This window comes from Excalfactoria chinensis, chromosome 10 (assembly GCF_039878825.1).
Source record: "Excalfactoria chinensis isolate bCotChi1 chromosome 10, bCotChi1.hap2, whole genome shotgun sequence".
Taxonomy (NCBI): Eukaryota; Metazoa; Chordata; class Aves; order Galliformes; family Phasianidae; genus Excalfactoria; species Excalfactoria chinensis.
Window position 1 is genome coordinate 348,253 of NC_092834.1, and position 12,308 is coordinate 360,560.

Genomic DNA, 12,308 nt, shown 5'->3' on the forward strand with positions numbered 1-12,308 from the left:
CACAGGTACAAAGGAAACACCTGGACTTTAGATAAAAACCACAGACGTTTCTGCACACGCACATTGGGGACATGAGATACGCAGCACGGAGCTGCATCCCGGCACAGGGTGAGCACCGCTGTCCGCTCCCTCCCCAGGACACAATTCACATTTTCAACGTATTAAAAACGAACCGAGCACAGACACACACCACATCCACGGGGCCACCACGCACCAGCACCACCCGGCCGTACACACGGCTCTGGGCCCCCAGCGGGACGTCACAGTGAGTCGGGGCACGAGGGGGCTGCGGCCGCCCCCAGCCCTCTGCATAGACGGGGCTGTGCCGGCACGGGGCTGGGGAAAGTCCAACCATCCCTGCGAGGTTTGCGGTACCCTCTGCCGGCCCCATCCCGAGGTTGGTGCCCAGGACCCCCCTCAGCAGGGTGGGCGGCGCGGCGGGGCCGGGCTCCGGGCATGCACACACAGACAAACACCGATCCCAGCCGGCGAGGCTCAGCAGAGCAGAGGTGGTGCGCGAAGGCCGTCCGTGCCCTCACACCACCGAGTCCTGGATCTCGGAGCCCAGGCGCACGCGGGGTCTTTGGCAGGCGGGGGACACCTCCACAAAGCTGTCCCGCACGTGGAGGGGCCTCTTCTCCGACTCGGAGAAGGCACGTGCGGTGCCCGGCGGCTCATGCACAGGGGTGCTGACGATGTAGTTGTCCTGCAGCGCCTGGTAGCCCTTGTGCTCGGGCACCGCGTTGGGCAGGCTGCTGCCGTTCAGGGGCAGGCTCTCCACCGGCTTACGGGGCGCCTTCTGGTGCCGGCCAGCGTCCCCGGGCTCCACCAGCGCCTTCACGCCGTCGCAGTGACGGTGCAGGAGGAAGAGGAGCAGCACGAGCACGGCGGCGGCGAACAGCCCGCTCATCACCAGGAACTCGGTCCAGTAGGTCTTGCCGTCCAGCCGCGCCGCGATGCTGCCCACGGCCGAGGTGCTCCGCGAGGTGCTGACGGTCTCTGGCGCAGTGAAGCCCCTCCCGCCCGGCTCCTGCACGGCCACGCAGTAGCTGGCCATCAGCTTGCGGAAGCCCTCCTCCAGCGACCAGCACTCGTACGTGCCCGCGCGCTCTGGGCTGCCCACCAGGATGAGGGCCCCCTCGGGCAGCACCAGGTAGGAGGCGTTGACGGGGGTCCCATTGTGCAGCCAGCGCCGCGACGCCAGGTTAGAGAGCAGCCGGCACGGCAGTGGCTGCACCGCGTTGGGCGGCAGCTGGATCCGCTGGCACGGGGTGCCCGAGGCTGTGGGAGAGAAGCGCGGATGTCGGTGAGGCTGCGGGACCCGGCACTGCGGCGCTAGGGAGGACAAGCAGGATCTCACCTGGGGGCAGGAGGATGCGGGGCCGGGGCTGGGACACGTTGGTTGGTTGGCAGAGCCGCTCCGTCTCCGCGCCTTCGATGTCCTGGGTCCACAGCCTGAGGCAGAGAGGGGAGGGTCAGGGGTCTGGGGGCTGCGGGGGGCAGCGCAGCGCTGAGGAAAACAGAGCACCGGTGGGAGCAGCACTTACTGGGGATGAGCCGGGGGGTGTGGGCCGGTGCTGCGGCAGGCGCCGTGGCTCCAGGCACAGAAGGGGTCCCGTGCCAGCACACACTCACCACAGCTGCGGTACAGGCTGCAGTTGGAGAAGGGCACCTGAGCCACCGCCGTGTAGGAGGCTGCATAGACCAGGCCCTGCAGGGAGGAGGCACAGCAGCGTTCATCATACAACCCCAACACCTGCAGAGGGGATGGACCCCGTGTGTCTGAATCCTCACAGGCTCCCCAGCCCCGGGCTCGGATTTGCAATTTCCAGTTTCCAATATGGTGGAGGTCCGGTAAGGATGGGAAGACAACCTCCCAACCCACCAGCAGGTTCATACCCCACACCACCCCCCCGCCCCAGCCCCCCATGCTTGGCTCCTGCCTGCTCGTGGTCCAGCAGCAACTGCAGGATGGGCTGGCCGGTGGGGAAGAGGCGGATCTCCTCGATGATGTGCACCCGGTGGTTCACACGCACCGCCTTGTGCAAGCGGCCATCGTCTGCAAACACAGCAACCGTGATGAGCAGGGCTGGGGGCACACAGCACCCACCCCCAGCGCCACCCAGCCCTTGGGCTGCACCCACCTGTGCCCAGGAAGAGGACGTCGTAGGTGCCGCGCAGCCCCTGCACGCGGTGCACGCCGATCTGCTGGTAGCGCAGGCGGCTCTGCAGCAGCAGCGGCTGGCTGCGCACCGGGCTGTCCATCAGGAAGTGGTCTTTGACAAAGTTCAGCACGCGGTCCGGCATCTGCAGGGACGAGTTGATCTTCAGGTGCCGTGTGTGGCTGGTGACGCACTGTGGAGAGAGCAGGGGTTGGCCGGGGCCGTGGGCAGCCGTGCTCCCAGGAGCCAGGCAGACAGAGGCTGCCCCGTCCCGCTCCCATATGAGCGCCCCAAGGTGCGCACCGTGCCTGGCCGTGGTTCCGGTACCGGGCTGGTGTTGGTGTACCACTGCTGCGTCTCGCGGTTCACTTCCTTGTAGAGCCCACCAAAGGCCTTCTGCACGCTGCGCATGGGGAAGGCGCACACCGCCGAGCTGCCCAGGCCACCCTTGTTCCTGGCAGGGAGCAGCACACGGCAGGGTCAAGCACTGTGGCTTTGGGAACCTGAGCGTGGCCAAGACCCCCCGCACTGCCCCAGGCAGCCCTGCCGGTCCTGCCCTGCGCTCACCACTGCGACGTGAAGACCCCATAGAAGAGCGTCTCCCTCCAGCGCTGCTCCCCCGGTGTGAGCACAAAAACGTCCTGCAGCACGTTGAAGGGGAAGCCGTCCTCGGGGTGTGAGCAGAGCAGCTGAGCCTTCAGGAACGTCGTCCACCGCCGCTGCAGCACCCGCTCCCCGCCCTGGTCCCCCTGTATGAGCACTGGGGTCAGGGCGTGGGCAACGGTAGTGCAGCTGCCTCACAGCAGGAGCCCCCGAGATGCCCCCCCATGTCGGTGAACAGCAGAGGGCTCTGCCCACTCATGCAGCTGCACCAGAGCAGCTCAGTTTTGGAGAGGCACAGGCAAAGCCGCGTTCCCAGAAGGGAAATATGGTGCAGGAGAAGGACAGGTCTTGTGTGCCCTCCAGCAGGGAGGCTGCTGCTACCGATACCACGGGCTGGGCACTGTGGAGCTGTAAGAGGGGTCTCCTGCAGGTTCCTTCCCAGGGCATCTGGGAACCAGCAGAGATACGCAGGGCAGTCCCGCGTGCTCCCCACACTCCGGGGGTGAGTGACATCCTGGGTGCATTCCCCTCTCCCCCCACGTCCCCACTGCCTTGCACCCACCTTGCACACACGTGCGATGCGCGACACAATGGTGTTCTCAAAGTAGTCAAACTCCTTGCCAGTCTCGCTGAAGAAAAAGTAGACCTTGTCATCATCGCCATCGGGGTTGCCGGCGGGCAGGCTCTCCTGCAGGAAGGCTGAGCCCACGAACACCGGGTCTGGGAGAAGAGCACACTCAGCATCGCCCACCTCCATCCCAGCGCCTCCCGCAGCCCACCGTCCCAGCCCCGGCTCTCACCCTGCAGCCAGCTGAGGGAGTTCTCTGTCTTCAGGGAGATGCGGCTCTCCTGGCTGCGGTAGATGGTGGGCTCGTTGCCCTGGAAGTTGCTGACAGTCCCAGCGTAGAGCTCTCCATCTGCCAGAGAGATGCTGCTCTGGGACCCGGCCCAGCCCCGCTCCCCACGGGGGCTGCCTGTGGGACCACAGCCCCGCTCCGTTCCCGCGGAGCCGCAGGGTGCCTTACCGACCATGACGGCGGTGGAGCGGTACTCGGGGTCGAAGGGGCAGCGTCCCTTCCCATCCTCCAGCAGCACCCTTCCCAACGCGTCCCGCTCCAGGGTGAAGTGCTGCACGTTCTGTGAGGGGATGGGGCTGTGAGCTGGGGGTGGGACGCAATGACCCCCAACCCAACTACGGGGACCTCAAAGGGCCCCCATCCTCTCCCCAGCTCACGATGTAGGCACAGGTGGGGCTGAAGGCACAGGTCCCACACGTGTAGAGGTGGGTGCTGTTCAGCTGCAGCAGCATCTTGATGTAGTTGTGACAGTCCCTCTGCAGGGGTGGGAGACACGGCTCAGCCAACCCACACAGGGGCACCGGGCACTGCCCAGCCCAGGCAGCACATCCCAGGCACCAGGGCTCACCTGGGGGTCCTTGCCCTTGAACACGCACTGCCTCTTCTTCTCCTCATCTGCACCCCAAGGCAGCTGCAGAGAGGGAACGGTCACTGAGAGCCCAATCACCAACTGCCCCCCAACACCCCTCTGCGGTCCCAATTTCAGTGGCTCCACTGGACCCCATTCCAGATAGAACCCAGCAGCTGGGTCTGAGCACCCGATGCCAGCACAGCTGGTGCAGCCGCCCCTGCATGGCCCTGACCAGCTGCAGGATGCACCAGGACCCCACGCCAGAGCTGGGCTCAGTGTCCCCAGCCCTCTCCGTGGACTCGTGGTGCTGGCACCATGTGCATGAGCTCACCCTGCGGGCCAGCACGCTGTGCTGGAAGTGGCTGGTGTTGACAGCAAAGAGCACCTCCCGTGCACCCAGGTACAGCGTGCCACCATCCGGGCTCAGCAGCAGCGCCGTGTAGTTGGAGACGCCGGGTACCTCGAAATGCCGCACCACGCGCTCAGCTGAGTCTGCGGGAGGACAGTGGGGATCAGCACCACACAGCACCTGGGGCCACGAGCACCAGGCTGGCACTGCACCGGCTGGGAAGCACGGAAGGAAGCGGTGCTGCAGAAGGACCCGATCTTCCAGCCCTGGCTGCCAGCGCGGGCTGGGCTGCTGCACCTCGGCACCGCCACAAACCACGCACGGCCATAACAACACCTGAGGGCAGAGTCTGAACTGCCACGGCATCCTGGCCCCTGGGGACAGCCCTGGGGCTCACAGCCGCACCGCCCAGCCCTGGGGTCCTTGCCCGTGGAGCTGGGGATGCTGCTCCCTGGCCATGCCCCAGCGGCTCCCCGCACCAGGCTGCTGCAGCGGCTGCCAGCCAGGGCAGGCAGAGCCTGTCCCGCGTGGGTGGCCCAGTCCCGGAAGCCCTTCCTCTCAGCCAGCAGCCCTCTGAATCAGAGCGCCCAGCTGTGTCAGCGGGACACGTCGGGCTTACTCACACTGCCAACTCCCTCACCCCTGACCCACAGCTCCCTGGGAAGCCCCGACCTGTCCAAACCCTGCCCGCTGTCACTGCCATGAGCTGCACCTGGTGCCAGCAGCGCTGCTGGGGCAGGACCTGCTCCTCTCCCTGCTTCCTGCCGTCACCTCGGGGAGCGCAGCAGCCATGCTGTCACGGCCCCACAGGGACACAGCGCTCCCAATCCAGCCCCCTGCTGTGCCTGCAAGTGCTCTGGGCTCCCCAGAAGGCATGGTGCAGCGCAGGGCTGCGTGGCACAGCCTTTCCCCAGCCCTGGCAGCCTGGGCACAATCCAGGGCACTTGGCTCAGCGCCTGCCCTAAGCCATTGCCTGCCTCGCAGTAGCGCAGCGGAATAGGGATGCACTTGGGGGCTGCATCCCTCGAGGGGTCCCGTGCCTGGGCATCAGGGTGGTGCCACTCACAGCACGCACGGCGCAAAAGGGCCGTGGGGCTCCTGCACCCCACAGAGCTCACCCAGCCCACGAGCTCTGAAGCCTGCGCCGGCTGCCAGGAGGACCTGTTAGGACAAGACCTGCTTCTTCCAGACAAACCTGCTGGAGGCACATCCCGCCACTCAAGGGGAGCAGCTCGCCCGCTCCTCCCCCTGCCAACCATAAGCCCCACACAGGAGCCACTGCTGGGCGCGTGCTGGCCAGCCTGCAGCCCCCACCCGCTGCTGTGGTGAGGGCGCATCCAGGCCGGGACCCTGAGGTTCACTCTGTAGCTGCGAGCCCGGCTGCAGCGACTGCTGGAGCACCAGCTGCAGGAGGGCAGAGCTGGGCCAGAACCGGTCTGTGCAGGCACAGTGTGGCACAGCACGGGGCTGAGCTGGGCCGTCCCACTGCCTCCCGTGGCTGCCATCCATCCCACCCCACTGAGCAGATCTCACATCTGCTGGTGCCACTGTGGCCGTGGCTGGCAGTCCCAGGAGCGTGTGGCAAGGCCACGTCAAAGAACCGCAGCACGCGGAGCCAGGGAGTGTTCCTGTGCCAGAACCGTCCTGACCCAAAGCCACCGCACCCTCTCAGCCGTCCCCAGCGCAGGACAGACACTGCTCGCAGCAGCAGCTGGATTTGGCCACCTCCTGGGAGCTCAGTGAGCCTCACCACTTGTGGGCCGCCCACGCCACGCCACAGCTGCAGCACCGAGCAGGGCAGCCGGCCCCATCTGCCCCCAGCGGTGTCCCGATGCTGACCTCCGATGTCACTGCAGGCACACGGCCACAGGCAGCAGCCAGGAACGGCCCTGCAGGGTGAGGGGGAACCGCCCGCCAGGACCCTGCTTATCCTGGGCGCCGGCACAGAGCGGGGTCAGCGGGACCCGCAGTCCCCACGGCCGGGCGTAGCAAAAGCCTGCGCGGAGCACCGGCACGTGCGGCCTCGGGGTGGGGGATCGCACAGGCAGCAACCCCGGCCGCAGTGCAACCGGAGCACGTGGACAATCCCCCGCGGCCGGCTCGCCCCCTCCCACGCCCCCACGGCCCCGCACACCGGGACACAAACACCCGCCCCGGCCGCTGCTCCCCGCTACCGGCACCCACGGAGCGGCGAGCCCCAGCTTGCCGGGCCGGCTGGGAGTGTTGTGCAGGCTCGGAGCCCCGCGGGCTGTCACAAGGCGTTTCCACGCCGGAGCGGCGGGGCCGGCTCCGTCCCACGGTCGAGGGAGGCCAACCCGCACCCCGCGCCCCGCACCCCGTTCCAGCAAAGCGAGGGCAGCCCGCACCCCCGGGCCGGCGGTACCGCGGGGCAACGCCCGCCGTCGGGACTCCCACCCCCAACTCCCCAGGGGACCGTCGGGCGCGGAGGGGAAGGGGGGGTTTGTCGGGCGGCCCCAAGCCCACCCGTCCCCATGGCGGACACTCACCGTAGGGCAGGCTGACCCGCGGCACGGGCTCCTGCGCCGCCGAGAGCAGCAGCGCCGCCAGCACCGAGTGCGCCAGGACGGGCAGCGCCGGCCGCGGCAGCATGGCGAGCCGAGCCGGGCCGGGCCGGGCCTCCGCCGCGTCCCGCGAAGCCGCCCCCCGGGCGCTGCAGACCTGCGGGGAGAGAGGGGCTCAGAGGGGCTGAGAGGGGCTCGGCGGCGCGCTCGGCGCGCTCTGCACGGCGCGGCTCCGCCCCCGGCCCGGCACCGCCCCGCCCCGATCCGACCCGCGGGGCTCCCGGCCCGCCACGCGCGGCCAGCGGTACGGGAGACGGGCTGCGCCGGGCCGGACCGAGCCCGGGTGCCTTTCGCCGACGCCGCCGTCCCGCCCCGGCGGGAGCCGAACCGGGGAGGGGGCGCAGGCAGAGCCCCGCCCGCGGGCAGCCGGTGCCGCGAGCTTCCCCGGGCGGGCCCCGCTCCCACGAATGGCCGCCCGCGGCCAGGAGGGCACGGCTCTCCCACGCACCGGCGGCCCCCACGCCGGGGCTGCCCCCGCGGCACTCCTCCTCCAGCAGCAGCGCGTTCCGGGGCCGCTGGCGCGGCGGGGCCGTGCGGGGATCGCCGCTGCTCCCGGAGCCCCTCAGCGCACTGGCGCCGTCCGTGCCGCCCCGCGACTTGCTGCCGGGGGCTCCGCTCGGCCCGGCGCTCGCTGCCGTGCCCGGGGAACGACGGCATCCCCGGAGCGCCCGTGCCGGCCCGGCCCGCGGGGAAAGCTCTGAGCGGCGGTGTCCGCAGCGGCAGCAGTCCGCAGCGCGGGGCACCGTTCCGCCTCCTGTCCCGGGGGGACAGGCACGGCCCCGGCCGGCTGGGTGCGGGGTACCGTCCGTCGGGCAGGACCCGCAGAGCCGCCTCCAGCCCCGAGCTGTGGGGGTCTGTGCCAGAATGGGGAGGGGGGAGGGGGGGGTTTCTCGCCGAAGCACACGCAGACCCCGAAGAACCGCCGTGCTCGTCCAGCGGTTGCCATAGCAATCGGTTATTAATGACAGCTGCTTGTTTTGCCATGGCAACGAGGGGAAAGGGGAAAGGGTCTCCTCGGCACTCCTCCTGGGGCCGGGCTCGCCGCCCCCTCCCGCGCTCAGGGTTCATCTCCCCGCTGCTCGCTCGGCCGCCCCGGCCCCGCACCCGCGGGTCACCGCCACCTCCAGCGGGACGGTGGGCGAACCATCCCCCCGCCCCGGGTCCGTTCCCCGTGCCGTCCCTGCCCCCTGCTCTCCCGCACTGCCCGCTGCGGGGCCGTACCTGGCGCCCAGAGCCGGGGCAGCGCCACACCGCCTCGCTCCGCGTCCCGGCTCTCCTCCCGCTCTCGCCGCCCCGCCGTCCCTTCCTGGGCCCGGCCGGCTCCACCCCGCCGCCTTATCAGCACCCTTTGCCCGGGAAGTGCCACAGACGGGACGCGTTCTGCGTCACGGAGCGGGGCAGCGTCACGCCGCGTGGGGTACGAGCACTGCCGCTGCCCCCGCAGCGCCGTCCCGCGGCACCGTGGGGGTCCCCGCGGGGCTCCGCGGACCCGGACGTCGCCCACGCGTGGCTCCCGCAGCGCGGTGCCCGCGGCCCCGGGGCGACGGCCCGAGACAGCGCGAGCCCCGCGGGAAGGATGGGTCGGGGGACAAAGGGGCAGGAAACCCCCGGAGGGCGGCGAGCGGGGCAGAAGCGAGCCCGGATCCTGCGCCTTTAAGCGCCGCTGGAACGGCCCCGCGGCCCGCTGCTGGCAGCCCGGCCTGTTTATGCCGTGCTCCCATTTATCTCCTCCGCCTCCCCACGCGGCGTGCCAGCGCGGGGGGCATCCGCGGCTCCGCGCCCCCCGCTCGGGCGTGTGCGTGCCCGCCTGCCCTGCCCGCACGCGGCCGGGTCAGCCCAGCACCAACCGCTGCGGCAGCACGGGGGAACGGCTCGGGTTGCCGGCCGGGCACAGCCGAACCCGCGGCCCGGGGTCAGCTGCGGGCGGGGCTGCGGCGTTCGCACCGAGTTCCCACGCGGAAGACAACGCGGAGCCGCCTCGCTCTGCCGTTCCCTCCGGCCCTGCTCGGAGCCGACCCGCTGCGGGCACGGGGCGGCCGCATCCCCGGCTCGAATGCAGCCCACGTGCGGAGCTTCGTCCTGTCGCGCGCACCCCTGGCTCGGCTCCCCATGGAGCTGCCAGACAGCCCGGAGCAGCCCCCGAGGGACCCCGCGCCGCCCCCTCGGCTGTGCGTGCAGAGCGGGAGCGCGCATCACGCACACCTGCAGCCGCGCCGAGCGGCGCTGATGCACGCACAGATGCTCCCGGCTCAGCTGCTCTGCTGGCGGCCCCAAGCGTGCGTTCCGTGAAACGGGGATTCCTCGGGCCCGCAGCCGCGGCCACGCGGGATGTGTTGGCGGCAGCTCGCCGGCTCTGTCTGTCCCGCTGCACCCGGCTGGCGGCAGGAAGAGGCCCCGCTTCGAACCAGCTCCCGTCCCGCAACGCGTGAGGCCCGGGGCCCCCCAGCAGCCCTCCTGACCTGCAGGCAACGGCCACGAACGCTGCAGGACGGGGGGCACTGCCCGCGTGTTGGGGACCCCCGGCGGGGATGGGGCGGCTCTGAGCTGCGTGCGGGGTGCAGGAAGGAGGGGATCCTGGTGCAGGGATGCGTGACCCCTTCCTAGCCACCCTCGGCCCCGCACAGCACAGACCGGCACTGCTCTCCTTGGCTCTGCTCCCTGCAGGCCCAGCAGCACCTTTCACTGGAGTACTGCCCGCAGGAAGAGGGGCTCCTGGAATCTAAGAGCAGCCGCAGCACTGCAGGAGCAGACATTGCAGGCTGACGCTGAGACCCCACAACCTGCGTGGCCCCAACCGTCCCCCACACGAAGCCCTATGGCTGCTGTGGCACTGAACACCATCAGGGTGGTGTCTGCACACCCAGCACACGCGGTGTGTACACAACATGCAGGCGTCCCGTCCTGCACACATTCACACAGGTGGGATGCACAATGCACACGTACGGCCCACGTGTGACAGAGCACACACGGCTCCCCACAGCCGACCCAGGGGCGGCCATAATGCGGTGTGTGCACCTCCCGGGGCAGGCAGTGTGCGGCACACACCCCCCTCACACATGTAAACACACGCACGGCGCTTACGGGAGGCACCCGCCCCACACTGCAAACACGCCTGGAAACGCCCAACGAGCGCAGCCCCGCGCTGCTGCTGCCAGCAGTGCCCACACGCGGCCTGAGTGCTCCTGCACCACGCATTGTGCGCACACACACACACACACACACACACACACACACATACACCCTGCACGCACTGCACACACCCTTGCACACACACAGGCCCTCTGCCACCCCCACAGCTCTTGCAAGCTCTGTGCAGCCGCTGCCACTGTGCACACGCATCTGTGGGGATCCCTATCCGAGCGCCAACCCTTGCACACCTCCTGTGCACAAACACACGCGTGCTCCCCGGCAGACCGCGCACAGGCGCTGCACGGTAGCACATAAGCGCCCACCCAGCAGCGTACACACACACACACACACACACACACGCATCCACGCATCCCCCCGCACACCTTCCTTGCACACACGCACACACACGCACACACACGCACACACACGCACCCCACCCGCCGCTTACCGGCTCGGGGCGCGGATCCCGCCTGCAGCGCGGGGCGGCTCCGGGGCTCCCCGCCCGCGGGGGGCGCGGGGCGGCGCGGGGCGGTGCGGGGCGGCTCCGTCTGCTCCGCCCGCCGCCTGCAACAAAGGGCCGCCCCGCCCGGCCTTCCCCCCCCCCTCGCAGCTCAACACCGCCGGCAGCACCGCCGCCGACCGCCCGGCTCGGGTTCGGGGAGAGGAGGCAGCCCTGGAGGAGGGGGTGCTCAGGAGTGGGAGGGTCCCGGTGCGGCCCGGCCGGTGCTGCTCCCCCCGCAGTGCTGCTTGAGAGCTGCGGGGAATGGGGAGCGGTTCTGTGGGTGCTTCCAGGGAGGGGCTGCTCTGGGGCAGCCTCAGGGGCAGAGGTGTTATCGATGTGTGATGGATGCACGGACGGGGACGTGTGTGTGGCTGCGGGCGTTGCCGTGGGGTCCTGGTGATGCGGCGTAGTTCTGGGCCTTTGGGGCAGCGTGTGGCTGCTGGAGCCTGCCCAGAGCCACGCACAGCCTGAGTGAGACTGCTGGCCAGGCACTGTCGGTGAGCAGAGCTGCTGGAGTCTCCCTGAGCTTTAATGGGTGCTTGGGATGGCCCAGCACGGGGGTCCTGGGTGCTGAGCCTCCCACAGCCCCTGAGCAGAGCTGCAGCAACAGCACAGCCCTACATGGAGCCAAGCACCAAGTGTAGCCTGCCCCACACCTCTGGGGGGCTCCTCATCCTCACCATTCCACTTGCATTTTCAACTGTGCCACGTCCCTGAATGCTGCCATCTGCCTGCTGTGCCACCGAGCCCTGGCATCCCGGCTGTTCTGCTGCTGCCACCGTGTCCCCGGAGCTGCAGGGCTGCCCTGCGTGGCCCTGGCTGCTCCTGGGCTTTGGGTGTCTCTCAGCTTTCAGGGCAGCAGGATGTTCTGTGGGGCTGTTGTGGGGGCTGTGGAGGGGCACAGATGACACGCACCTCCACCGGACCCTTTGTTATTCTTGCTGGTGTACTCAGACCACAGCTGTTGGACTCCCCTGGCACACACTGCTCCCCAAGCAGGGCTGGAGCGCGGCCCCCACCCTCGGCAGCCCACGCTGACCCTGCCGGGGCCACCCAGCTGAGAGAGCTACTCTGTCTCCAGCCAACTCTGCTCCCCTTTGATGGGAGGCCGCCCTTCCTGGGACGGTGCCACATGGCCGCTCCCCAGCGGGACCGCACTGCCCCGACCTCTTCCCTGCCACGAGGTCACTGACCGCAGGGCAGGGGGGAGCAGCGCTGAGGCCGTGGGGCGGCCCCCAGATCCCTCCCATGACATCAACACCCCGCCATGGGGCAGCCTCACGGTGCCGGCCACGTGGCTGTACGCAGAGTGAGCTGCAGCGGGTATGCCGGGGTCCCGAGTCCCCCCACGCTACCCTAGAGCGGGGGCCCCCGAAGCTGGCAGCCCCCCGCAGCTGGCAGCGCGCCGCCCGCAGCTCTGGTTAATGTTAAAGCCAGCGGACGTCACCGTACCCAGCCCTGCCCCCTCCCCGCCTCCTCCCTGCAGCCCCCTCCGCTCGGGGCCGCCTGTTGTTCTGCTCCGCTTCCCAAAGTGGGATCTGACCGGCCTTCCC

The 12,308-nt window shown here is 69.6% G+C and overlaps 1 protein-coding gene across 1 annotated transcript; it reads right to left on the reverse strand.

Annotated features, from left to right (window-relative positions):
• Window positions 1-8,459, reverse strand: SEMA4B (semaphorin 4B). The gene is made up of 15 exons (XM_072345436.1): window positions 8,346-8,459; window positions 7,050-7,221; window positions 4,525-4,685; window positions 4,191-4,253; window positions 4,000-4,098; window positions 3,791-3,902; window positions 3,566-3,682; window positions 3,328-3,485; window positions 2,730-2,911; window positions 2,466-2,616; window positions 2,145-2,355; window positions 1,944-2,059; window positions 1,548-1,711; window positions 1,361-1,455; window positions 1-1,281 (listed from the first exon to the last, which is right to left on the reverse strand). Exons 2-15 carry the CDS (start codon window positions 7,150-7,152, stop codon window positions 536-538), a joined length of 2,478 nt encoding a protein of 825 aa, XP_072201537.1. The 5' UTR covers window positions 7,153-7,221; window positions 8,346-8,459; the 3' UTR covers window positions 1-535.
• Window positions 8,460-12,308: the final 3,849 nt, after the last annotated feature.

Bases quoted from the DNA above. Each gene is read 5' to 3' on its own strand.
- SEMA4B (XM_072345436.1), bottom strand. From the start codon at position 7,152: ATGCTGCCGCGGCCGGCGCTGCCCGTCCTGGCGCACTCGGTGCTGGCG. The intron at 4,099-4,190 runs GTGAGCCCTGGT...CCACCCCTGCAG, and splicing joins TCAAGGGCAAGGACCCCCAG to AGGGACTGTCACAACTACAT. The intron at 1,712-1,943 runs GCAGGAGCCAAG...TCCTCCCTGCAG, and splicing joins TGCTGCTGGACCACGAGCAG to GGCCTGGTCTATGCAGCCTC.